The sequence below is a fragment of the Herpailurus yagouaroundi genome, unplaced genomic scaffold (genome assembly GCF_014898765.1).
Source record: "Herpailurus yagouaroundi ecotype Mexico unplaced genomic scaffold, PumYag 162, whole genome shotgun sequence".
Classification (NCBI taxonomy): Eukaryota; Metazoa; Chordata; class Mammalia; order Carnivora; family Felidae; genus Herpailurus; species Herpailurus yagouaroundi.
In genome coordinates this window covers 18898121-18924747 of record NW_024412403.1, presented here as the reverse complement: position 1 = coordinate 18924747, position 26627 = coordinate 18898121, and the positions used below count along the sequence as shown (strand labels likewise).

Below are 26627 nucleotides of genomic sequence, written 5' to 3'. Positions count from 1 at the left end.
AACTAAAAATCATGTGCCCAGGACATTGTTTTAAAAATAGCTACAGGGGTGCCTGGGTGGCTCGGTTGAGCACTCAAATCTCGATTTTGACTCAGGTGGTGGGATTGAGCCCTGTGTCAGGCTCCGGGCTGAGTGTGGAGTTTGCTGGGGGACTTTCTCTCTCTCTCTCTGCCTCCCACCCACTAATGCTATCTCAAAAAAAAAAAAAAAAAGCTACAGAGCTGTGGTTCGTAAATGGGGGCGATTTAGTTCCCCCCAAGGGACGCGTGGCAATGTCTGGAGACATTTGTGATTATCACGTGGGGAGTGCTCCTGGCGTCTCGTGAGTACAGACCGGAAATCCATCAGTGCTCAGGACAGACTCCCAGCAAGGAAGGATTCCTTCCAAAATGCCAGTTGTGTCAGCATTCAGAAGATCTGCTTTAGAGCTAGCCATCAGCTTGTCTTAGTTTTTACTCCCTGGAGCTTCTCTCTTCAGCTCTTATTTGGGACTGTTATGGTCTGTCTGAATGTGTGTCCCCTCTCCCCCAAGTCTTGTGTTGAAATTATAATGCCCAGTGGGCTCCTACCAGGAGGTGGGGCCTTTGGGAGGGGACTAAGGTCATGAGGATCCTTAAAATGGGACCAGTGACCTTGTACAATGAGAAACCTGCAACCCGGAGGGTCCTCACACGGCCATGTTGGCACCTTGCCCCGGGACTTCCAATCTGCAGAACCGCGAAAAGTAAATTTCTGTTGTTTAGTCTGCGGTATTTTCTTATGGCGGTCCGAACAGACTACGACAGAGACCAACTTGAGGACCAAGACACAGCAGCAAACATACTTTGGACCAAGCCAAAAACTGAGTTAGATCAATGAGGTATTTTACTAGCACTGGAAGATGCATGTTTCCTACTCAGATACCTTGCACTTAAGATACAAATCTGTTGGATGTCCAAGAGCAGATTACGTCAGAAGGTTTCTCACCAGGCTTTAAGGACTACGTGGTCAAACGGTGGTTACCATGGAATCATTCACACCAGCACAATGGCGCTCCTCCAAGAATGTATTTATTTACATGAAAACACTAGTTTATACAAATTGAAGACAAATCTTAAAAGGGTTTGTCCAGGCAGGACTTCCCCATTCCCTGATTTTGCCCCTTCCCCTCTCACTTTCTTTTGCTATCATAAATAAAATGTTTTAGACTGGTTAAAAGAAACTGAATCTGCCTCTTTCTGCTCCCCCCTCCCCCAATTACTGTGAATATTTAACATCCATAGTTATCCTTCAAAGAAAACTCTTGCCCAGGGTGATTTTATTTAATTTATTTATGTAATACAGTGTAGAAAGCTATCATGGTCATAAGCAATGATTCTGTACAATCGTCCTGCGGAAATTTTTTTGGGAGAATTCTTGGTAATTTGAGGCCAGCAGAACACGCCGGGGGGGGGGCCCCCCCATAAAAGTGCTTACAATGAACAGGGATTCTTTTCTTTATCAAAGATCCAAAGATACATGGACAAAAAAGTTTCAATTCTCAATGCCTAATGTGTGCACATAAAACAGGCACAAAGAAATAAATGTGTATCCTCGTAATTCCTATATCACAAATATAGCAGAAGCAGCAATCTGTACAGTAAAATGCAATCATGGAAAAAAAAAATTCTCGAAATCATTTGGAATACTTAAAAATGCCGAACTTTAAAATGCATAGTGATCAGGAAAAGAATACTTAGGCAAGAGAAGCAGCTATAGTCCCACGTTCACATGAAGCATCCCCCATCGATTCTTAAAGCATATTTCAAGTAGGACTTAATTGGGTCACAAACCACAAGAATAATATTCAACTGGCTAAGCGGCTACGTGATAAATAATCAGGAGAGAATCTATTCATGCACTAGGTTTGATACAGCTACATTCTTTACAGTACACGAAACCCATTAATAATGTAGAGACCAAAATGTAAAGAGAGAGAATACATTACTGATTTGTGGATTAATTCAAGTTCAGGCATCTACTTGTGTTACAGCACGGCTGTCAAAAGGCGAGAATGAGTAAAGAAGAAAACGGGAGGGTTTGTTTCTTTTCCACATTATTCTATAAATGAACACCGATGGGTCGTGAAGCAATGGTTTCTGCTGTCCAACTCGAGAGGCTGCTGTGGCGGTGGTCTAGTTCTGCATCTGCTCAAAGAACTTGTAAGTTGGGTTTTCGTATCCGTTCTGCTGCATCTTGGAGAGGTGGCGCTCCTCTGGGGTCACAGCAGCGTCGACCTGAAAAGCAAGGGCGAGGAAAAATGAATAAAAAAAAAAAAAAAAAGAAAATCAATCTTTCAGGAGCGCTCACGTTGAACAGTAAAGGAGAAAGAGCGGGGTGTTCTCTTCTCCCTCCTCTCCCATCTCAGAGCACAACGCCTGCGCCCACCAGTTACACAGATGCTCCGTCCGGCCACCAGGTGGCGCTTCAAACCTTGCCCAGCTGGCTCGGCTTGCAAAGTGCTCCGCGGCGGCTCTTCCCCAACTTAACAGTAACTGGATGTATGCGGCACAACAAATCTTTTTTTTTCTTCCCTGTTGGCCCAACAAGGGATAAAAAGGTCAGAGTGCAAAAACTGTTTTACTTGAAAGTGTGGTGGTAAGCTGGAAAAAAAAAATCCAAGAGCATCACGGATCGTCAGCAAAGTAGACCGCGAAGCAAATAAATGTAGACTGATTATCTTGCCATGCTCATTTTAATTTGTCCCTGTTTTCACTAAATTTAATATGATGACGAGAGGTCTGAGAATCTTTTAATTAAAATGATATACATATATCAAAGGCACTACTTGGCGCAGGAGAAAAGGAAACATTGAAAGAATATGCTGTTGCAGATTGTACATGTATATATGTCTTTAAAAAAAATTTTTTTAATGTTTATTTTTGACAGAGAGAGACAGAGCACAAGTGGGGTTGGGGCAGAGAGGGAGGGAGACACAGAATCCAAAGCAGGCTCCAGGCTCTGAGTGGTCATCGCAGAGCCCAACGCGGGGCTCGAACTCGCAGACCGCGAGATCATGACCTGAGCTGAAGTTCAACACTCAACCGACCGAGCCACCCAGGCGCCCCTATCCATGCATTTTTTTTTAAACTGAGCACTAAGACTATGGAAGTATGTCCAGCTAAAGATTTGCAAACAGATCCTCTGTGTTGATCTGGTGCTTTCCCTCTAAGATCGGGCGGGCTGTAAACCTGCCCATGCCCACCCCCACATCATGGTTAGGACAGAGCTGTGCAGGGGTATTGACTCTCTTCACACCCAGCAAGGTGGACTTAGTCCCACAAGGTGGGGAGTGGCTGTTCTTATCTGCTGTACCACTCACACCGAACAGATGGGCCAAAGTACTTAACTCTTTGCTGAGTGAAAGCTTAGTTTTGTTATTTTAAAAATTCCTCTTCTGCATGACCATTGGAAGATAAAGAGAATGGACACAAATTTAACCAGAATGGAGAAGCACGTTTTCCACCGAAAAGTTAGAATGTGCTGTGCAGAAGATGGCCTTTCCTTCAAAAGGACGTGGTCTATTCTGCCCGTGATGGAACTGGGGTCCCCATCATTTTAGGAGAATACGGCCTGCCCATTCCCCACAGCTGAGTGTTGTTGCAAGGTGACATTCAGCTCTTTATACATCTTTCCCTACCGACAGTCCGTCTGGTGGCATGGTTCTGAACCCACACACCTGTCTTCTTGAAGCACCATCCCTGAATCCAAAGAAGTAAAAATACCAGAGAGCAGGAGTGCTGGAGGCTAAGACACCAGGTCTAGGGACGCAGCCTGATAGGACTAAACCACACTGGCTAATAAAATTTAGACTGAAATTTTCGTACGATCACTATGGAAAGCAGTGTGGAGTTTCTGAATACACTAAAACAATCCAGCAATTCCACTCCTGGGCATTTTATCTGAAGGAAATGAAATCCCTACCTCAAAAGGATATCTGCTTCCTCATGTTCAATGCAGCATTATTTACAACAGTCACACCATGGAAAAAACCTTAGTGTCCACCAACGGAGGAATGGATTATTATTCAGTGGAATATTACACAGCCACGAAGAGGGAACCACTGTCATTTGTTGACGTGGATGGGCCGTGAGGGCATTCTGCTAAGTGAGACAGGCCAGACAAAGAAAGACAAATACCGTGTGATCTTACTTGTATGTGGAATCTGAATAAAAAAAAAAAAAAAACTCAAAGATACAGAGAATTAGCAGTTGCCAGGGGTGGGAAAAACGGGGGACAGTGGCCCAAAGATACAAACTTCCAATTATAAGATAAGTAAGTTCTGGAGCTACTTGTATAGCATGGCGGCTGTAAGTTGGTAACACTGTGCTGTAGATTTCAAAGTTGCTAAAAGAGTAGATCGTAAAAGTTCTCATCACAAGGAAACAAACTGTAACTGTCTGGTGATGGGTGTTAGCTCAGTTCATACCGTGGTAATCATTTCACAACACACACATACATTGAATCATCATGTTGTGCGCTTAACGCTAATACGGCGTTATATGTTGGTTCCGTTTCAATACGACCGGAACACTCTGGCTCTGCCAGGGACCCTGCACAGGACTCCACCTCACCAGAATGAACTGGAATGACTGCTTTAGCGAATCCCAGGGCAGCTCCCTCAGACTGCCCGTCACGTGCATGCTTCTCGAGTCCCCATCCACAGAACATTCCCCTAACGTGGCCTCGTCAGAGCTGCTGCATTCTGGGCAAGTTCTCCTGTTCTAGTGACAAGTCTGGGCACTTCCCCTTAGAACAAAGCCACCAAACAAGCTCTCGCCAAGTCGGTACCCCACCCCGACGACACCGCGCAAGTCGATGTTCAGCACCCCCGTCCTTATGGGAATAATTATGGATGTTTTTCCCATCCCTTCCTCTTCCTTTGACCCACTATGTTGTCAACAAATGAGGTCACCGTGCGTTAATTGGCAATTGGGTAATTAGCCCCGGACTCGTAAGCTAAAATGTCATCATCAAAGATTAGCACCGATACTAAGAGATTCCAACCACTCTCCAGATCTGCTTGCCAGGGAACGGCCTGTATGTAGCATGAGGCCATTCGAACTTGGGCCATCTTCTGGTTTCTGTGCCACCTTTTAACTGATATTTCAAAGAGCGTCAGGATTTAAAAAGAAAACAAAACAAAAACGCAACAACAAAAGGTCTCGCTGAGGGAAAGAGCCAGCACAAAGCTGCTGTATTTCTGAGTGTAGAAAAAAACGCTGCTCGACTGTTAGAATATCAGAGCTCTATGTCCTCCAGGAAGCACATCAACCCTCACACTGGCTGTCACCTGTCATCTGCATTCATCAAGGTCAGGGGAACACCCGGCAACTTAATAGTTTCTCTCTTCTTCAAAGGCCAAAGCCAAACGCTTAAAACAGCCCTGTCAGAAATTCGAGGCTGAGGCCGGTGCTCAACCCACGCATCTAACTTTCCTGTCTTCTTGGCCTCCTTTCTCCCTGCTAATCCTCATTATTATCTTTTGTTGCTGGGAGGGCAGCTCAAGTGGTGGGGAGGCTTAGCCCTCAGACCCTCAGACGGCTGGCTCAGGAGCTAGAGCAGGGGGATTATTTTTACAAAATGGCACCCAAGGAGCCTGGGTTGTGTCTCTTTGTCCCCGGCCCCATGAGAGCTTGAGGTGAAACACTGGGTACTCACATTCAGGGATAAACCTACAGCTAGAGGAAGAACGGCAGGTAACAGGGAGCCTTCCTCCCCAGTGGGGCTCGGCGACAGGTCCGTGATGGCTAAGCTACCGCACTGGTGGGGGCCACCAGATACGGGCCGGCCCACTGCGGCCCCGGGCAGGCAGGGCCTCAGCATGAACACCTCACTATTATTTCCCCTAAAGCAGTCGGGGGAAATTGGAGACAGAGCTGCCTGTTCTGGATGGAATGACACAACAACGAAGTTGTTATTCTAAAGGAGAATAAGATAAATCACAGCGACTTAATCCACAACCGCATAGAGGGCAAGACGATCAAAGGAGCTCGTACTACGGGAAGGAAAACAGAGCAAACAACCACCACGTTTTCAAGTTGGTCATTCTTCCTCCTCTAATTCCGCACTGTTGGTTTTCTGTTCAGTTGTGTCCATGTTTTTGTTTTTTTTTTTTTAATTTTTTAAAATGTTTATTTTTGAAGGAGCGAGAGACAGAGCATGAGTGGGGGAAGAAGAGAGGAAGAAAGAGACACAGAATCCAAAGCGGGCTCCATAGAGCCCAACGCGGGGCTCGAACCCACGAACTGCGAGATCATGACCTGAGCCCAGGTCAGGCGCTCAGCCGACCGAGCCACCCAGGCGCCCCCACGTTCATTTTCTTAACTGTAATTCTATCTTTCTAGAATTGGTTCACTTAGGTTTTACTGCCCACGTTTAAGGGATCTTTCAGGCAGGCGATGGACTCTTTGCTAGGCCTTCATCGTCATTGATCACTGATGCTTTCTTTTGACCTCCCAAAACCTCTCCTGGCTGTCTGCTTCCAGCCACAAGAGATTGTGGGTCCAGCCACACTTTTCTGCGCCTCTTCTTGCCATTTAACCTGACCATTCTGTCCAGCTGTTCTGCAACACCCACGTCAGTGGTTGCTACCTCCATCCTGGTGGGCCAACTTCTTGCCAGGAAGAAAGGACCCTTAAGGACATATATATATATATATATATATATATATATATACACACACACACACACACACACACACACACACACATATATATATATTTTTTTTCAAAGTAAGTAACTTAAAAAAATGTTTATTTATTTTTGAGAGAGACAGAGCATGAGTGGGGGGAGAGGCAGAGACAGAGAGGGAGACAAGATCTGAAGTAGGCTTTGCGCTGACAGCAGAGAGCCTGACATGGGGCTCAAACCCATGACCTGAGCTGAAGTCAGATACTTAACAGACTGAGCTACCCAGGCGCTCCCTAGACATATTTTTTTTTAATCACATCAGTATGATGGCACATTCATCAGGAAACGTCATGTGCCATAACTCTATAAAAAGATAACAAAGCGGGGTGTCTGGGTGGCTCAGTTCGTTGAGCGACTGACATGATCTTACGGTTCGGGAGTTCGAGCCCCGCGTCGGGCTCTGTGCCGACAGCTCGGAGCCTGGAGCCTGCTTTGGAGTCTGTGTCTCCCTTTCTCTCTGCCCCTCTCCTGCTCGCTCTCCGTCTCTCTCAGAAATAAATAAAAACCATTAAACAAACAAACAGGAAAAGATAACTGAGACTTCTAGCTTCCAGAATTGTGAGGAGATCAATTTTTGTTGTTTACCAATATCGGCTGTTTGGAACGGGCACTTGGAACTGATCAAAAGGAAGAGGCCTCTGGGGGAGATCCGTCAGGCCAATTGTATGTGTCAAAACATACAATTACAGGTGACAGACAGCAGCTGCACTTACTGTGCTGAGCACTGTGTAAGGCACAGAATTGGCAGGTCACTTGGTTGTACACCTGGAACGACCAAAACACGGTGTGTCTTCATCTTCAATTAAAAACAACGAAATTCCCATACGGGACAATAAAGAATTAAAAAGGGGTGGTTTAATTACCCAAGTATGAAAACACTTTTTTTTTTTTTTTTTTTGGCCCACACCTGAAATGAAAAGAGTCATGTTTTGAGTAGAAAGGAAGTCAGCTGACGCTTACAATGATACATCTCAACACGGTTTCAAAAGACACAAGCTCCGAAATACCATTATAAGAGCAACACCCCAGAGTCGATGGTGCCGTCATCGCTTATTTGATGTGCTTACCGTCTAATCTGTCAATCATTCTGTGCTTTCACAGCTTTTTCTCTTAAAAAAAAAAGTTTCTTTATTTTGAGAGAGAGAGAGACAGAGAGAGAGAGAGAGAGAGAGAGGGAAGGGCAGAGAGCAAAGAGGAGAGAGAGAAAATCCCAAGCAGGCTCCCCGCTGTCAGCACAGAGCCCGATGCAGGGCTCGAACTCACGCACCAGGAGATCATGACCTGAGCCGAAATCTAGGGTTGGGACACTTAACCCACTGAGCCCGGAGCACCCAGGTGCCCCATCTCTCTTTTTTTCCCAAACAAGTCTCAATTAAAAAAAAAAAAAAATTTAATGTTTATTTTTGAGACAGAGAGAGACACAGTATGAGTGGGGGAGGGGCAGAGAGAGAGGGAGACACAGAATCGGAAGCAGGCTCCAGGCTCTGAGCTGTCAGCACAGAGCCCGATGTGGGACTCGAACTCATGGACGGGGAGATCATGACCTGAGCCGAAGTCAGACGCTCAACCAACTGAGCCGCCTGGGCGCCCCAACAAGTCTCAATTTTAATAAGAGCCTGTACTCTTTGCTACTGAAAACTGAACTCACATATCAAAAAACTTTTATTACAATTCCAACTTTCGAAAAGCAGAAAATCTAGCCTATGCATCCTGCCCTAATTATGCTTTAGCCAAACGAGCCAATGTTTTCTATTCCTTCTGCACAAGCTACTTGCCTTCCGATTTTTGATGCTAGGTTTTATCTTAATGACTTCAGGCTTCTCAAACACACAGGCCAACAACACTGAAAATCTGTTAGTGCTTCCCTGGGTCAGATCTCTAGCATGTCCACACCAGAACGGAGAGGGAAAAGAAGACTCAAACCCAATTTCCACCAGCAGATCCCATAAGCAAGTAGCCTCAAGGATGTAAGTGCTGAACAAAATGAGGTTTTTGGCTTTGCCATACATTTAACTTCTTTAAACTTTTCCTGCCCTTCTCTGATCAAGAATGATTTGGAGCCCATGTGGGGCTGATGAAAAGTTTGACTCACTGGAAGTATCTGGAGTTTTCTCTGATAGAAGAAACAATGACTAGGACATGAGATAATCTGTATTTGGACCTTGGCCCTATATTTGACGCTGGGTGAGCACTTTTGTGTGGTTGTTTTCTCATCTACAAAATGAAACGATAAATTTGATTGGTCACTGAGATCTCCTTAGTTGGAAAAATTCGAATACTTCTCAAGATGTATTCATTCACTTTCTCCAACAGTTCCCTAAAAAATTGCATATACTACGAGGATCTCTCTGCCACAACCCCAGAACCGCATTTTAAATGCATAGGGGGCACCTGGCTGGTTCAGTTGGTGGAGCGTACAACTCTTGATCTTGGGGTTGTGAGTTCAAGCCCACGCTGGGGGTAGAGATGACTTACCGGTAAAATATTTTTTAAAAAAATGTTTTATTTTACTTATTTTGACAGAGAGAGAGAGAGAGAGAGAGAGAGAGAGAGAGAGAGAGCGCACACAAGTAGGGGTGGGTCAGAGAGAGAATCCCAAGTAGGCTCCTCACTGCCAGTGCCGACCCTGACACAGGGCTTGAATTCACAAACCGTGAGATCATGACTTGAGCCAAAATCAAGACACTTAATGGACTGAGCCACCCAGGTGCCCCAACAATAAAATCTTAAAAAAAAAAATGCATAAGAGAACTTACTTGTAAACTTTATTTTTCAATATTTTGTATTGTGGGATTACGAAATCTTATTTGTTTTTTGTTTTTTTTAACTGTTTATTTTGAGAGAGAGAGAGAGAGAGAGAGAGAGAGAGAGAGCATGAGAAAGCATGCAAGTTGGGGAGGGGCAGAGAGAGAGGGAGAGAAGGAGAATCCTAAGCAGGCTTTGTGCTGTTAGCACAGAGCCCGATGCGGGGCTCAGACTCACAAATCATGAGATCATGACCTGAGCCAAAAATCCAGTTGGGCAGCTTAATGGCATGAGCCACGCAGGTGACCCCAAAAGTCATATTTGAACCTTGCAGCTACCGTCTTTTCTTGGTGCAACTCGTGACTTCTGTGCTATACACACGTCAGTCACATGTTGGCCCATGGGGACAAAATCTTGAAGCGTAACTGTGCAGTAATCGTGACTGTCACTTGGTGAACCTTCTCTCTACCCCCAGTGTGACTGCACTAAACTCTGAAAAAGTAAGGTATTTCAGCCAGACGTGCAGGATAACAGGCTGAACATCTGGAATGACCTTGTAGGCTCTGCTTGGCTATTTGGTATAATGTCATTTCCTGTGAAACTCACCTGAAAATTAGCATTAGTTACTATTCCCTGGTTTTAGTTACAAGTCAGTCTTTAAGACAAAAAAAAATATAAGGGAACAGGGGCACCTGGGTGGCTGGCTCGGTTAAGCGTCTGACTCTTGATTTTGGCTCAGGTCATGATCTCATGGTTCGTGAGTTCAAGCGCCGTGTCAGGCTCTGGGCTGACAGTGGGGAGCCTGTTCGGGATTCCCTCTCTCCCCCTCTCTCTGCCTCTCCCCTGCTCTCTGTCTCTCTCTCTCAAAAATAAATAACTAAACTTTTAAAAAGGTTAGGGAATAAACCTAGGGTTTAGGTTTTTTTTGAAGCAGACTTCCTCATTCCTTTTCACTTCTGACTTCTGTTGTCTTTTTTTCTTTTCTTTTACATGCTGGAGGGTGATCGCAATCTCTTGAAGTCAGGCATTATACTCAGTAGTATTTTGACATGTCCATACGTATTATAAGAAGCTGAGGGAGCAGCATCCAACCCAATGCCTTGATCACAGTATTTCTAAGTCGGAGTGCATGAAGACAGAAGAACACAGCTGCCACCCTGAGTGAGCACCATGCGGGAATGTGGACTTTCCTTTTCAAAGAAGAGACACCTGGAGGATTCTGAGCTTAATGCCACGGACAATCTCCCTCGTAGCCTTCAACTCCCACTTGCAAGCATGCGGCCAAGGTCACCTACCTCCACGACACCATGATGGATGGACGTGTACTGTTTCTTCTTCAGCATCACCAAGGTGATGACAATCACCGTTGCTATGACAACGCCGCCCACCATGAGTCCAATGATGGCACCTTTGTTTGAACCCACATCTTCTGCAAAGAACACCTTGAAAACAAATCAAGAAAAAGGACTGCAATGGCAGGCGACAACCGGAGAAGGTATGTGAAAAGTTTCAGTATGGAAGTGTGAGTTGGTGGCTACTTTGTTACCTGCTGTGTACTTGGGGGAAAAAACAAACAAACAAGCAAAACCCCCCAAAACCCACACATTCTATTTACCAAGAATGACATCTGTGGTCTACACAACAAAGTACAGCATGTGGCTTCCCCAGTTCTGGGAAGTCTACTCCCTCCCCTGCCATCCCCTGCACGTCTCTAGAAAGGCAAAACAGAAGCCAAGAGGAACCCTGAAACCCTCGACAGGTGGAACACCGGTGAGAGGTGGGGCGGGGACCTATCAGCGGCCGTAGAGGCACGGAGCGTGATTTTGAAAGCAGATCAGCTGGGAGACCTGATGCGTGACCACGACGCCTTAGGTCCTTTTCAAACCCCCCAGATGTCCCAACTTCCTCAGATGGACATTAATATGTAGGAATCAAGCGTCTGAAACAAAGGAGTGCATCAGAAGAAAAAGGACATCTTGTTACCTCCTTTTAGCCAATACTTCAATAATTCAAGAGGACGATACTTAACCTTGAGAAGCGTGATGCTTCAAAGACAGTTTTCTTTCAAAGGGAAGAGGTAGGAGGCGACGAGGTGAGAATTTTAATAGCGACGCAGAACTCCTGCTGGCTGTTTTTTCGAGAAACCCAAGTAAACCTGTCATTTTATTCTTGCTGTCCATTTGGATTTAACATACAAAAAATTTGGAAAACACGGCTGAAGATATGCATTCACTTTGCTGCGCAGCATTCCTTCCTACTGTTTATAAAGCAAGTCACTATCTTCAACCTCATCTAAGCTAAAGGGAATTAGAAGACCACACTGCACCTTCTAGAATCCTGTTATGTAAGGAGATGACCATATGCCAGATCACTGGGCCTCACGACTACTAAACACGCACCATATTTAGCACCTAAATTAATAAAAACAGCTCCCTAAATAATTTCTTTCAGTACAACTGCAGCATAGTAAAATGACTGATTTTCACAGGGAAAAGGAACATCCTAGCAATCTGAAAAGGCAACATAAAATACAGCCAATGAAGCCAATTTCTAAAGGAGTCTTACTCAGGGTGTAGCTGCAACAAAATGAGAAACTGTTCATAATTATTCCACTTTCTCAACAAATATGCTAGTTCAACAGACTTATAAAAAAGCAAATTGTTAATTAGCTAATGATACAAGAGTGAGGTAATCAGGAATAAGTGCAAGCCTGGACATCTTCCTATGCCTTTAAGAAAATACTGTAATTTTGTAATATTCATCGCACTAATTATAGTACATTATCTTATCAAGTAGCTCAGTTGAGGGAGCGGATTCTCCTAATTGCTGCACTGCCATTAGTCACTGTCACATTACAGGAGTTAGTGTAACCGTGGAGATGGGTTTTTATGACACAGGCTCCAGAAAATGCAAGTCTGCACATTAATCTTCGGCTCTGTGCCCCACAAGCCCCCAACTCTTCAGTAGTTCCCCCAGGGTTTTGTTTTGTATTGTTTTTTTTTAACGTTTATTTATTTTTGAAAGAGTGAGAGAGAAAGAGAGAGTGACAGTGAGTGGGAGAGGGGCACAGAGAGAAGGAGACACAGAATCGGAAGCAGGCTCCAGGCTCCGAGCTGTCAGCACAGAGTCCGACCCGGGGCTTGAACTCAGGAACTGTGAGATGATGACCTGAGCCGAAGTCGGATGCTTAACCGACTGAGCCACCCAGGGAACCCCCCCACAGGGTTTTTTAACCTCTTCAGCAGTAGCCAGATCAAGAGTGCCCCTGATTCTATAATAACCGAGACTGGATTAACCCGCCAATGAAAATCGTGCTTCAAAAAAAGCGAAATGTTCTTGTACAAAAACGCTTATGGGAGTCACAATGCAAATCTGAACCACAAGTCAGTTTGGGATTTGCGCCGATTGTTAAGTGACAAGAGGCCTACACAATACTTCACAGGCATTTCTTTTGGAATTGACTACTGAGATTTATACATTTTATTGGTGAATATTGGAAAGATACTCCCCCCGAAAGAGCACGCACGTGCCCAAACACACATGCGTACACTTACGTGCCTGAGAGTGAGTTCTTCTCAAGCATTATTATTGCTAGGAGAACCTTATTACCATTTTTTGCTGAGTACTGACTGTGCAATACAATCGTCTTCTTTGTTTATTTAACCTCCTTACCATGCTTACTGATAAGATGAAGGAAACCCTTGGGGCTCCTGGGGGGCTCAGTCGGTTGAGTGTCAGACTTAGGCTCAGGTCATGATCTTACGGTCCCCGTGAGTTCGAGCCCCGCGTCGGGCTCTGTGCTGACAGCTCGGAGCCTGGAGCCTGCTTCGGATTCTGTGTCTCCCTCTTTCTCTGCCCACCCCTTTGCTTGTGTTCTGTCTCTCTCTCCCTCAAAAATAAATAAATGTTAAAAAAAATATAAAAAAAAATTATAAAAAACGATGAAAGAAACCATAACATAATGCAGGATTCATTTATCTGAAGCTTTTGGTAAAAGATTTTATCTACTGGAGCTGCCTCCAAAGGGACAGGTGCTCTTTGATTTACTATGATTCTAATATTCGGAGGAAAAAGAGGAGAGGGAGGAGATTTTTGTCTGAAAAGGAAGCTACCATCTTCTTTGCTCCAACCTTTCAATGAGCGACCCTGTTGGGAAAGTCATGTCCTGCTTACCTCCTGCCTCCACCCACCTCGGTAGAAACGCAAAGATCCTGGCCCTGCAGAACCTAAAATGTGGGCGTTGGGGAAGGGACAGGGAGGGACAAGAAGGAGAGGTGAAGTGGCACAAGCAAGACAATTATACACGCCAAGTGAAGAGAAGAGCCATAAAACGTGTTCTGGGAAACCAAGTAATGTTTGCACACGTGTTCATTTGAGATTTTGTTATGTCAAATCCACCTCTTATCACCTGTCTTCCTAGAAAACAGAGTGGAAATTAATTAGAGTGGATATTTTTATTATTTTTTAATGTTTTTATTTTTGAGAGAGAGAGAGAGAGAGAGAGAGAGAGAAAACCTGAGATGGGGAGGGGCAGAGAGAGAGAGAGGGAAACACAGAATCCGAAGCAGGCTGTAGGCTCCGAGCTGTCGGCACAGAGCCCGATGTGGGGCTTGAACTCACGGAGCATGAGATCATGACCTGAGCTGATGTCGGACACTTAACTGACTGAGCCACCCAGGCGCGCCCTAGAGCGGATATGATTATATAAATTAATTCCACTTTAAGCCCTCCCTGGGCTCAGCTAACCTTCTAGGTGTAAAAAACTACTATATAAAGACCCTCCTTTTCTTTACGTTTCCATGACGATCCTATATAGGCAAGCGCTGTATTTTTGTGGATTTCTGGCCCAGAACGAACAAGCGTTAACAGGTCATTTGGCAGGAAGAGGTAACTTAGTTGACGTACCAGTTTTTGATGATGAACTTCGTATCCTGACTCATGTCGGAACTCGGCATCCATCTTTACCTCAGAGATCTCCTCCGTCTTGATGTTCGTCAAGCCCGAACCTGCATTAATCCATAAGCATCGCACCGTAATTAAATTACACAGGGCGGTCAATTCATTTTATCTGTAAACAATAAGACTGTAACACAAAGGCTACCAAAACCTTCTTTCTAGGCCTGGAGTGAGAGGAAATAGATTAATGACTTTCTTCAAGGAAACTGACACCCTGTATTTAAACCCTTAGCCCTTACCTATTTTAAACAAAAAGAAATTAAAGGTTAAAGCTTCTACTGCCTTTAAACACACACCTTTAATATATATATATATAATATATCAATTGCCTTTAAATATATATATACATATACATATATATATATATATATATACACACATACATACACACACACACACACACACACATATTTTTCATGGGGAAAACCAGAAGTTAAATGCCAGCTGGGAGGTTAGCAAGGATGTGTTCCCAGAATATACTGGCTTGTTTTGGGGGGGCTTATTCATAGTTTAGTCTATTCTGTGTCTTTTCTCATGTGTTCTCATTCCTCCAGAAAAAATAATAAAAGTCTGTAAAAAATGAGCATTAATTACGTGGTAGAATCAATCTGCTACTTTAGGGCTTTGTTCCAACTACATATAAATTATGTTCGTGTACCTATGCAGCGAAGCATTGTAAAAATCCTATCATTTATTTAATTAAGTGACTTAGTTATAGATACAGAATGTAATCGGTTCATCTGCTGAATAAAGAGCTGCAGTACATAATTTTTGAAAATGTTTCTGTGGGACTAACAGAATTTGAAACTTACTAACTCCTTCTCTACAAATTGCTATATGATTCCTTACACTAATGGTTATAATAAATTTCATTTTTCAAATAATAATTTGAGGCTAAAAAACAAACTATAAAGCCAGTTTTAACACAAAACCTGAAAGCACAAAATATAAACATCAGTTCCCATACTGTAGCATTTAAAGATCAAGTGTCAGAACTTTAGGATGAGAAAGACTTAACAAAATCACATCCTCTACAGTTTTCCTACGGGGGTGGGGGGCAGGGGTGGGGGGGGGCGGCAAACCCCCGCTCCTGAGTGGAAAAAAAAAATCTATACATTTACCTCCATTTCAGACAGCCCTGCCTACAAGAATGATGTCCTTTCTTCCATTAAGCCTAAATCAGGTCCCCTACAGCAGCGACTCTTTGAGTCTGTGCAGCAGAGCAAGCCAAAACCTCCCCCCTGTGTTACGGCCTTGAACAGATCAGACACTCCAGGAGAGGCATCATGTTCCCGATGGTTCTTGCTCAGGCTACATGTTACCAGGTCCTTCAGCTCCCATGGGACCTAATTTCTTGCTTTTTGTCTAGTCACTCTTACAGTCTTGTCCACCAGGGGCTGTGAGACTTGTCACACACCTTGTTGGAAATGAAATGCACAATGTCCACAAAATACCGTGTGCCAGTCTAACGGCACGGCTCATATAAAAAGAAAGGGAGGATAACTGGACAAGACCATGGGCACCCATGCTGGTTGCGAGAGATCCCTGATTCCTTGTCAAACTGTTCACAAAGCTTCCATTTAATAACTCATCCGAAAACAGATCCAAGACCAATGTCAATCTACCCCTGGCCTGTAGGCTGTCACCCTATCTTCTCTCCTCTTGATCAGAATTAGTTTCTTCTATCTTCCCAGACATCCACAACGATTATGGAGAGCAGTTCCAGGATTTCACCCCTAAGTTCTCCTAGCCTACAATTTGTCTGGGTCACAAGGACTTGGATGTGGGTACAGAGGTGTTGTAGATTTAAAATAGACCCACAGGGGGCGCCTGGGTGGCTCAGTCGGTTAAGCGTCCAACTTCAGCTCAGGTCATGATCTCACGGGTCCGGAGTTCGAGCTCCGCATCAGGCTGTGCTGACAGCTCCGAGCCTGGAGCCTGCTTTGGATTCTGTGTCCCCCTCTGCCCCTCCCCCACTTGTGCTCTGTCTCTGTCTCTGTCTCTCTCAAAAGTAAATAAAAACATTTAAAACAGACCCACAGATCTGTTAATACTCCCCCTTTCCCGAGGTGGGACTTAATTCCTTTCCCTTCAGTGTGGACTAGATGGAGTTCCTTGCTTCTAATGAACAGAAAATAGAGAAAGTGATCATGGATGAGTTCTGAGTCTAGGTCAAAAAAAAAAAAAAAGAAAAAAGGGCAATGCAGCTTCCTTCTTGTTCTTTCTTGGATCAGTTGGTCTGGGAAAGCCAGCAGCCATGTCAGGAGGACACTCAAGCAGCTCTATAAAAAGGTTCCCATAACGAGGTGTGGCGGTCTCTTGCCAACAGCCATGTGAGTGCACCATCCTGGAAACAGACCCACCAGGGTCAAGATTCAAGTCTTCAGATGGTTGCAGCTTTGGACCATGTTCTGATTGCAACCTCATGAGAAACTCTGAGCCAGAGGCACCCAGCTAACCCATGCCTGAAATCCTGAGCATTACAGTAACTGTAAGAAACGAAATGCTTGTTGTTTTAAGTTGCTAAGTTATGGAATTATTTATTTGTTACATTAGTAGATAACTACTACAAGGAACAAGTGCTTCCTTTTTTCGTCTTGATCTACCTCGGGCTTTAATTTCCTACTATCTTTGCTATAGACATAAAGGCAGAAGCACAAAGTAGGACAGTTTCCCTTTCTCTCTCATCTTTTGCTGGCGTCTTCTCAACCATCCCTTAACGCCTGGCCCTGTCCTGAGAGCTGCAGGGCTCTCTGCTCTCTATTTAAATTGCTTTAAAATTATTTCCATTTTCTCATGATTTTCAACTCATTCTGACCTATAATCTTCCCGACACTATTTTTATCGGGCTGTGATGCTAATGCTCTGTTGTTTCTCCTAACAGAGAATATTTTTGCCTATATAATATAACAGCTGTATATTTTTATCTTTCTATAGCCCCTTTTAAATCTGAGATGCTGGTGTAACCACAGTGATTTCTTTATAGCCTACCCTTTTTTCTGTCATCAGGATCTAGCAACGCAACAGTTAAAATTGTATTTCTGGGATTTCTTTAATGTTTATGTATTTATTTTCGAGAAAGAGTGTGGGCATGCAAGTGGGGAAGGGACAGAGAGAGAGGAGAGAGGACAGAGACAGAAAGCCAAGCCGGCTCCACACTCAGCATGGAGCCCGAGTTGGGGCTCGATCTCACAACTGTGAGATCACGACCGGAGCTGAAATCAAGAGTCGGGCGCTTAACCAACTGAGCCACTCAGACGTCCCCTATATTTCTGAGATTTTAAAAAAAGTATCTTGAATAGTCTTTTTAAAAATTTAGCAGACCGGGGCGCCTGGGTGGCGCAGTTGGTTAAGCGTCCGACTTCAGCCAGGTCACGATCTTGCGGTCCGTGAGTTCGAGCCCCGCGTCAGGCTCTGGGCTGATGGCTCAGAGCCTGGAGCCTGCTTCCGATTCTGTGTCTCCCTCTCTCTCTGCCCCTCCCCTGTTCATGCTCTGTCTCTCTCTGTCCCAAAAATAAATAAACGTTGAAAAAAAAAATAAAAAAAAAATAAAAAAATAAAAATTTAGCAGACCAAACAGTTACTTAAAAAAATATGAGCTCTCCACTCAAAATTGTAAAAGCCCACATTATTTCTAAAAGAATACTGAAAATACTTTTGAGAGCCCCCCAAAATTTGAAATTCGTGTAGCAAGTCAGAACAGATAATATAGTTCAACAGTTTGTGAGATTCTTGGCAGAAAGAGATCTTTCTAGGTCATTTTTTGTATCGCATGTACAATCACTTAGTGGAAAGACTGTCTATACACTAAGCAAATCTCACCACAAGGTAAGAAAAATTAATATGTTTGCGTACAGGCAAACATCATGGGTAACAAGCTCATACTACATACGTGATTAAATATTAAGCGTAGATTTAAATACACCACAAGGACCTTGGCTTACAGGCTCGTCAGACAGTGTTTTCTCAGTTGTGTGGATTCCATTCTAAGCCCTGGTGTGGCTCCAGTTGTCTACATCATAGTAAGTGAGCAGAGTCTGTAGTTCACTTGAAGGGGGAAGGAGGCATGTCCCTCATGAAACCTGTCACATGGCTTGGGGTCAAGGACTTGGCCTCTTTCATGGGGACTGGAGAAGGGTGGTAATAAATTATAGTGGAAAGAGTAGCTTTCCTCCCCCTGTGGAGAGCCTGCTAAGTATTTTTCCTCTTTATTCTGGTCAAAAGGTGTAACTTGACCTTCAGAGTCCATTGTTCCCTGGAAATAAGCCAGGGGAGTAGCTGGAATGGCCACTCTGCCCAGAAATCTCCACTGCTACCACTGTTTCCCCTATTTGACATGATCCTACTTTCTGAAAGTTCCAGTGCCCTGGTTTTTCAGGTATGAAAGACAGAGAGAAGTCATGTTCCTTGGTCATGATTATACAAAAACCCTTTCTTTACTCGTTTCAGAGCAACAACAGCAATCATTCAACAGCGATGCCATCAACGGAATGACATGATAGGACAATCCTGGGAAGAGTCTCTAAGTCTGGAAAGTCTAAAGATATACTTTAGCACATTAGACTCAAGCATGCGGTCTCCTGAAGTGTGATGTTGGAAGAACCAGAACTAATGCTACGAACGTAGCGGGGAATTGGTCCAGATGCTTGGGAGACTCACTGTAAGCACAGAAATAGAGAGCATATGTATATATGTCTTAATACAGATCCAGCAAATAGAGCTATTCATAAACTAGAATCTTCCTCACTTTGTATCTGATCGGTCTTTCTTGCCTATGGCCTTCTTTTATTTGGGAAACCCTAGCCTTACACAGTAGAAGAGAGCAGAACTGAGGCCATTCTCTCATCTTTGACTCCTTCCCCCCTTCTTTGCCAATGGATGAGACTCAAATCTTTCAAAACCTTTCTCCAAGTCGTCTTCCAGCGTGTGCCCAGGTTAACACATCCCTTGGTGAGTGCCCCATCTGCTTACATCACAGACACCCTGGTTTATACTTTAAGGTGCTTTGGATTCCTCTACCTTTCTAATTCCATCTCCTCTCTTAAATACGCAAAGTGTGCTCCTTCTATTATACATCAAGCCCCTGAGAACAGGCACCTTCTCATTTCATTTCTTTCCAGCCACCATAGCATTTAAGGCACTGATCTTTGTGAGATATCAAAATGAGACACTGCTGTTACTGAAATATTGTTATAATAAAGACTTCAGATGGCTTCTTCCCTCTATAGAACACCTCTATTTTCTAGCACTCCCCTTACAGCAGATTGTTTTGGGGAATGTACGGAAAAGGTACTTTCATGTTAGATTTTTTTTTAAAGATGGGGGAAAAAAATCAACTTGGGTGATTTTTTTGGTGTCATTCTCCCCACCTCCGCCCAAATTTCAATAAGAACATATTAGCCTAGAAGGCCCAATGCAGGAACTTTATAAAATTGGTTGAAAGAGTGCTTGTAATACACTTTTTATTCTTGTAGATGAAAAGCATCTCTTTCTTAAAAACAAAATAGAAAGTGCCATAAAAAAAGGCCCAAGGCAAATGACAGTCCTCAGCTGGTCTTGGTCACAGTTACAATGGAGCTGGCCCCCAGCCCTGAGCTCCACCACGGGCTGAGCAGAATGGGGATGTCAACTGGATGTCGACTGCTGGCTCCTTAAAATTCACCGGTGTGACAATGGCAATAAGGGAGACATTAGGAGAGCCCAAACGGTGTCTGACTTACTATAATTTAAGTTCTTCTGAAAAGCCCTGAAGGCAGAGATTCATAAAATCAATGAGATCAGCCGTCAAGATGTGTCACTCCACTGTCCCCGCTGCCCTGTTAACAACCACACAGAGGGCATGACAATGCCACAGGGCAGATTTGGAGTTCTCATCAATGACTGTGGTTGGGGACAGTGGTGGCCCGAGCCTGCACCGGCCATGAGACGGGCAGGTTCTGTTCTTGGCCTGTGGCCAACTGTACCGGAAACAGGGACCTCCAAGGGTTAGCATCTCCGAACAAGGTGAATTCCCTGTTCCTTCATGATCCCACGGGGACATGATGAGGATGAGGAAGGAAATAAATACAAGAAGGTATGCACCGTTTGTGGAGTTAAATCTTTCTAGAGTATACAGATTGGTCCATTTAGTAACTACTGTCTTTGATCCACTGAAAACGATGGCTCCTGTGAGTTGGGCAGAGTTGTGCACAAAGTCAAAAACCAGGCTCGTGTGTGCTTCTGCTGTGGTGTGACATTATTTTTAAAACAGTCTGAGACAGAGCCTAAATACAGAAAAAAGGGTGAAGGTGCATTTCTTAACGCTTGGGAAACTATAAAAAATTTAAAAAAATAGAAAGAAAAAAGTGTCTATTTTAGTATTAATGGCAATGTTAAGTGGTACGAAAAATAAAAGACTTCTACATAAAACTGTGCACACACATCCTTTCTGTCATTTTAGTTACTCATGGGGAATAAGTCCATACAACCCACAGAAGAGAAAATGCAAGTATTTCAGGGCTCTAGAGGTAGTCCCATCCTGGTATTTTTAGGAAGGCACATCGACTTGAGAAACCGACTAAAGTCTGAGCCCAATTCAGGCAGAAAAGGACCCATCTGCACACCAGACAAGAAAGGAAGGAGGAGATATTCATAGCTGACACCAAGTCACCACCAGACAGAACCTGCATCTCTGTAGGTTTCCATTTTTGAGGACAGAGAGGTCTATTTAATCTTCTCTACTTAAGGAGAAAAAAAAAAAAAAACACAACAAAAAAACAAAAAACCAAACCCTAAGTTGGAAGGGCTGTTTTACTGTTTGAAAAGGGAAGCTCAGAAAGAAAAAAACAGATTACTTAAATAGGAACTCGGAAGGTAAAGTGTAAGGGAAAGCAAGTCTGGCTTCCAAGGTCATTTCACATCCTCTCTCTCAGCATTTGCAGGTTAGAGAGGCCATCGATGAAGGAAGGGACAAGCGTCTGCTCAAGCGCACGATGCGGAGACATAGAAGTAACCGGGTTATACCTGGTCGGGTGGTCAGTCCTCGGTCGGCAGCAGGGCGGGCGTCGACAGGCTCAACTGGGCACAGGAAGCAAGAAACACGGAAAGCAAACAAGACAAATCAAGATGGTAAGTGGTGGCTCCTGAACACAGGGCAGGGCAAAGCATGTGAAATACACAAGTTATAAAAAAAGGAGCAGCTGGAAAAGAACCACAGTGAGTTAATCCTGGGTATCAAGGAACAGGGGAGGGGTACCACCTCAAAAGCCTTCTCGCTACTGATGGGCCAACCCTGCGACTTAGTTTTCTCATAAAAGCACCCACCAGGACACATCAAAGAGGAGGGGCTGGGGAGCGTGGATTTACCTCTCATCAGGTTTAGAGACGGTGTCTTGGCTTTTGATTAGAAATAAAATACATTATACCCAGCCTGGCGGAAAATCTTAAAGATACCTCCTTTTACAACTGTCCGATCTTACCTTATTTTACGGTTAATTAACTACAAAAGGGCTCCATTGAATCCCCAGGGGAAATGCCAACGTGAATTTATCGGGAGAGAAAAGTTTCACCACATAATCTGCCATTTTAGTGAATCAAATTTGCTCCCAGTTTTGGGGTAAAGGAAGTAATCTGGAAAGTCAGTCTCTCTCTAATTTTAAAGACTGGTTTCTCTTTCCATAGATGACATACAGCTGAAATGTGTGCGATGTGAGTATTTCCTTTTGTATTTCTCAACTTTCACTGTTTTTCCTTTGTGAGTATTCTGGGCCAGACCCAAAAAAACAGTGCAGGTGGGACAACGGTGTCCCAACACTGCTTATAATTAGCTGGTATTTCCAAAGTGCTTCTGATTCTCAGAAAAAAATTAAAAAAAAAATTTTTTTAAATGTTTATTTATTTTTGAGAGACAGAGAGCGTGAGTGGGGGAGGAGCAGAGAGAGAGGGAGACTCGGAATCTGAAGAAGGCTCCAGGCTCCTAGCTGTCAGCACAGAGCCTGACGCGGGGCTCGAACTCAGGAACAGTGAGATCGTGACCTGAGCCGAAGTCGGCCGCTTAACTGATGGAGCCACTCAGGTGCCCCTTGATTCTCAGAAAATATTAACTTGAACTTAGACTGGTCTTTGAAGAAACAGGCAAGGGAGAGAAACCAAGGTTTAAGGATTAATAATTGAACAAGGGGCAAATGAAGCCGAGGGAGGGGAAAAGCCCCTTGAAACCTGGGAAATACAGGGTAAGAAGGGAAAGAAAGGTGGGCGACGTCCATGGGAAGATAACGTGGGCTCGACAGGATGGCTTTGGGATCAGCAATTTCAATGAGACCACACAGCTTACTGGTGCACACAGCCCAGGCATTCCAAGGTGGGATTACAAACCCAAATTGATTCTGAACGTCACATGTTGGCAGAACAGCGAGGGAGAAGAAAGTGGCAGCAAGTCAAGCCTTCAGAATATGAAAAAATCAGGTTGCTGAGAATTCTGAGACATTTGGATGAAACAAAAAGAGCAGCGTGGGCTGGTCCTTCATCCTGCAGACCGGCAACATGGTGAAGGGGGAGATGGAGGTGTCTAAACCCAACGTTCACGATGGAAGCAACTGTGGGCGAATGACCCCTTCTGAGGCCGTTTCTTCATAAGTAAGCTAGCATCTTCTAACTGTAGTGAAATACCCCAAAAATGAAAAAGCTGGTTCAGAAATGCTCAAATATTACACGACTGCATTTATTGAATGTCCTGTTTATTATGGAGAAGGATGACTAACTTCTAGTACTTTACTGGTGTAACAGATTAAAAGACATGCTTCCTTCTGCATTTGAATGATCCTTATCCATTTGAATGATGGAGTTGCTCTGTATTTCACTTTTTCCCCCATCTGCAACAGTATTCAGCAAGGGACTTTATTATTCCTTGTAAAATAGAGTTAACAGAGGGATTATTTCTTTTTTGAGAATTTCCTCAAGAAGCTCTAACAAGAGCTCTCACGGTTCGTCAGGTGAAGGTAACAGTGCGCCAAAGCACACTCACAGAGCGAAAAAGTATCTTTAAGTGGTGATCTCCTTCATCAATGGCTAAATCATCGGAAACTGTATTTGACTCATGAGAGAAGCAGCAATTCATCTGTGGTTTAAACGCAGGCTGACGAGCTGGTGGTTGGTCCCAGGGTCCAGTTTCACGGCACCATGAAGAGTTGTTTACTCTGTGATCTTGGGAAGCCACATTCTCTCCTATTCTCAGTTCTGTTCTAAGTAAATAGGGTATCTCCAGGGCTCAAATGTGCACACATACGCGTAAGAACCTTACAAATGATAAAGCCCCATTCCCCAATTACTTAAAGAAATTGCTTTGATGCTTTGATGCTTAAAGAAAAAGCATCAAATGTATGTAGAGAAAAAGGTCTGAAAGATATTATTACCACCAAAAGCTATCATTAGTTATTTCTGGGTGAAAAGACTTTTTTTTACAAACTTCTCTGTCTTTTCTTCCCAATGTGTGCGTATTATTTGAAAGCAGTAATAAAACCTTGTCTATTTTTTGGAAGATAAAACAACGAGTAGTTTTACAGACTTAAGCCCTCGTCTACTTTCATGGCTTGAGACTCAGTATGAATTAATATTCAAAAAATAAGTAACTCTTGTGTTCAGTGAGCAGACATCAATTTTTTTTAGAAGACAGTTATGACACTATTGCCCCAAATGAATACATATCAACAGGACAAAGTGGTGCGTTATTTCCCAGCCCAGCATAAACACTTTCTAATTTTCCAAATGAACTATTACAGGTTGAACCTAAAAGTCATTTCGGTACAGTGTTCATGACATTTTACACTAGCTGGTTCATAAATGAAAAATAAGAAAGAGATCATCTTAGAGAGTTTAGATAAACCTTAAGCGGAAATGCGTTATTCCCCTGCCTTCAGTAGCTCTGAGTCAAAACTTTCCCTAGGGCAGGGGAGAAACTGATCAAAATTCTGGGGCTTCTGAGTTTCTTCTCGTACCTCTTGTAACAGACCAATCCTGAGTTGGATGCTGCTTGAACATGTCACCAGGCCAAAGGTAATGGAGGAATCAGCAGGAAAATAGTGTTACACGTACAGAACACAGGTGTGAAAAGGACATTACTTAATTTCAAATTCACCATTTAAAGTGATTTGGTCATTGCCTCTCTATTACATGCATACGGTCTTACCAAAACCTGCTGTGCCTCTCTGGGAATATTATAGTATTTCGTGCATGCATTCTGTACGAAGAGGCTGACCGCTGGCCACTTCTTGGCGGGCCTGCTCAGGCAGTTGTGGAAAAACAGGAGAAACACAAATGCCTTTAGCCAGATGACTTCACGGTCCGTAAGACCGAGGGTTTGATCAACAACAGCCTCACTTCAGTGTATCCAGTTAGGGTTTGTGGATCTGAAAAAAACCACAGAAAACCCCTCGACGAAAACTACAGCTGATCAAAGAGCCTCAAATATTGGGAAACTGTGATATGCTTAGTTTTTCAATATAAGTTAAAAGAATGCCTGGCTGCCTGACCCTCTCTCTGGACTCTTCTTAAGAAAAAGCAATAAACTGTAGGCGTTTGAAGCTGTGATGGTAAGGACTGCATGAACAACGAAAGGAAATCCTTTGAGAATTTTCGATGTTTGCCATGGCTCTGTGTGTAAGCACCTGTCTGAGATGCTTACAAGGAATAAGGCCCTGGGGAGAGAGAGTAAAGGGAGATGGGGAGAGAGAAAGGGCAAGATTTTAGGACTGTGTCATGATATGGCTTGTTACAGTCATGCATTTTTAAGGATATACTGTTTGAGCCATAGGGTGATTCTCCCTAAGACCAGCTGGTAAAACCTCTCTGATAAGATCCTGGTTCTATAGGAGGGAAGGAAGGAAGGAAGGAAGGAAGGAAGGAAGGAAGGAAGGAAGGAAGGAAAGAAGGAAGGAAGGAAAGAAGGAAGGGAGGGAGGGAGGGAGGAAGGAAGAAAGGAAAGAAGGAAGGAAGGAAGGAAGGGAGGGAGGGGAAAAGAAGGGAGGGAGGGATGGAGGGGAGAAGAAGGGAAGGAAGGAAGGAAGGAAGGAAGGAAGGGAGGGAAGAGACAGAAAGAAAGAAAGGAAGAAAGCAAGCAAGCAAGCAAGAGCAAGCTACACTAAACATTTACTGTGTTGCAGAATCTTAGCTAAGAGCTTTCTCTGCCATCTCTTTTAATGCTCATACCCTATCTCTGAATTAGAAATTATTGTCACCTTTGTTTGACAGACCAGGAACTAGCCAGAGAGGCTCTCCAACTCGCCCACAACACACAGCAGCACTGGAATTTAAACTCTGATCCACACCATTCAGGAATGTGGGGTAGCTACTATTCTGTGGGATGGTGGGGATATGGGGCTGGTTTTGGTGGTCACCACGGCCACAGGGGAAGGGAGGACACTAATGGCTTCTAGCAGACGGGGACCAAGGATGCTAGATGCCGTGCATAGGGCAATCGCACACACACACAAAATAGCATCCTATACGATCTCCTAAATTCCTGCTGGACATTCATTTATCTGTGATTATGTGAGTCCAGAACCTAACTCAGTTGAAACACAAAGCATTTTTTGCACAGTTCTTACTGTAATCTGGATACCCTTAAGAGCTCACCATTGGGCAAGACGAGGAAAGACCGCTTTATTTATTTATTTATTTATTTATTTATTTATTTATTTCCCCTTGTAGAAGCTACTAATTTTATTTTATTTATTTATTTATTTATTTTTTTAAGGAATTTTCTTTCTTTTTTTTTTATTTATATATGAAATTTATTGTCAAATTGGTTTCCATACAATACCCAGTGTTCATCCCAAAAGGTGCCCTCCTCAATACCCATCACCCACCCTCTCCTCCCTCCCACCCCCCATCAACCCTCAGTTTGCTCTCAGTTCTCAACAGTCTCTTATGCTTTGGCTCTCTCACTCTAACCTCTTTTTTTTTTTTTTTTCCTTCCCCTCCCCCATGGGTTCCTGTTAAGTTTCTCAGGATCCACATAAGAGTGAAACCATATGGTATCTGTCTTTCTCTGTATGGCTTATTTCACTTAGCATCACACTCTCCAGTTCCATCCACGTTGCTACAAAAGGCCATATTTCATTTTTTCTCATTGCCACGTAGTATTCCATTGTAAGACTGCTTTATTTAGAGCCTTCTCAGGAGTTATTTACGGTGTTGGAAAATCATCCACTGTTGCTCACAAAGCCTGAATCATGGAATCA

At 43.7% G+C, this 26627-nt stretch overlaps 1 protein-coding gene across 7 annotated transcripts in view; it reads right to left on the bottom strand.

Moving 5' to 3' along the window:
- Window positions 1-1031: 1031 nt before the first annotated feature.
- The window catches only part of APP (amyloid beta precursor protein), a 275601-nt gene continuing 250005 nt past the window's right edge, over window positions 1032-26627 (bottom strand). For 4 of the 7 annotated variants that reach the window (XM_040484123.1, XM_040484121.1, XM_040484125.1 and 1 more), the window contains 4 exons: window positions 21415-21468; window positions 14362-14462; window positions 10752-10898; window positions 1032-2255 (listed from right to left, as the gene is read on the bottom strand). In XM_040484123.1, coding sequence (XP_040340057.1) covers window positions 2154-2255; window positions 10752-10898; window positions 14362-14462; window positions 21415-21468 — 404 coding nt within the window. In that variant the 3' untranslated portion in view covers window positions 1032-2153. The remainder of the gene's footprint in view (window positions 2256-10751; window positions 10899-14361; window positions 14463-21414; window positions 21469-26627) is intronic. The other 3 variants (XM_040484124.1, XM_040484122.1, XM_040484128.1) reach the window with 1 other exon arrangement.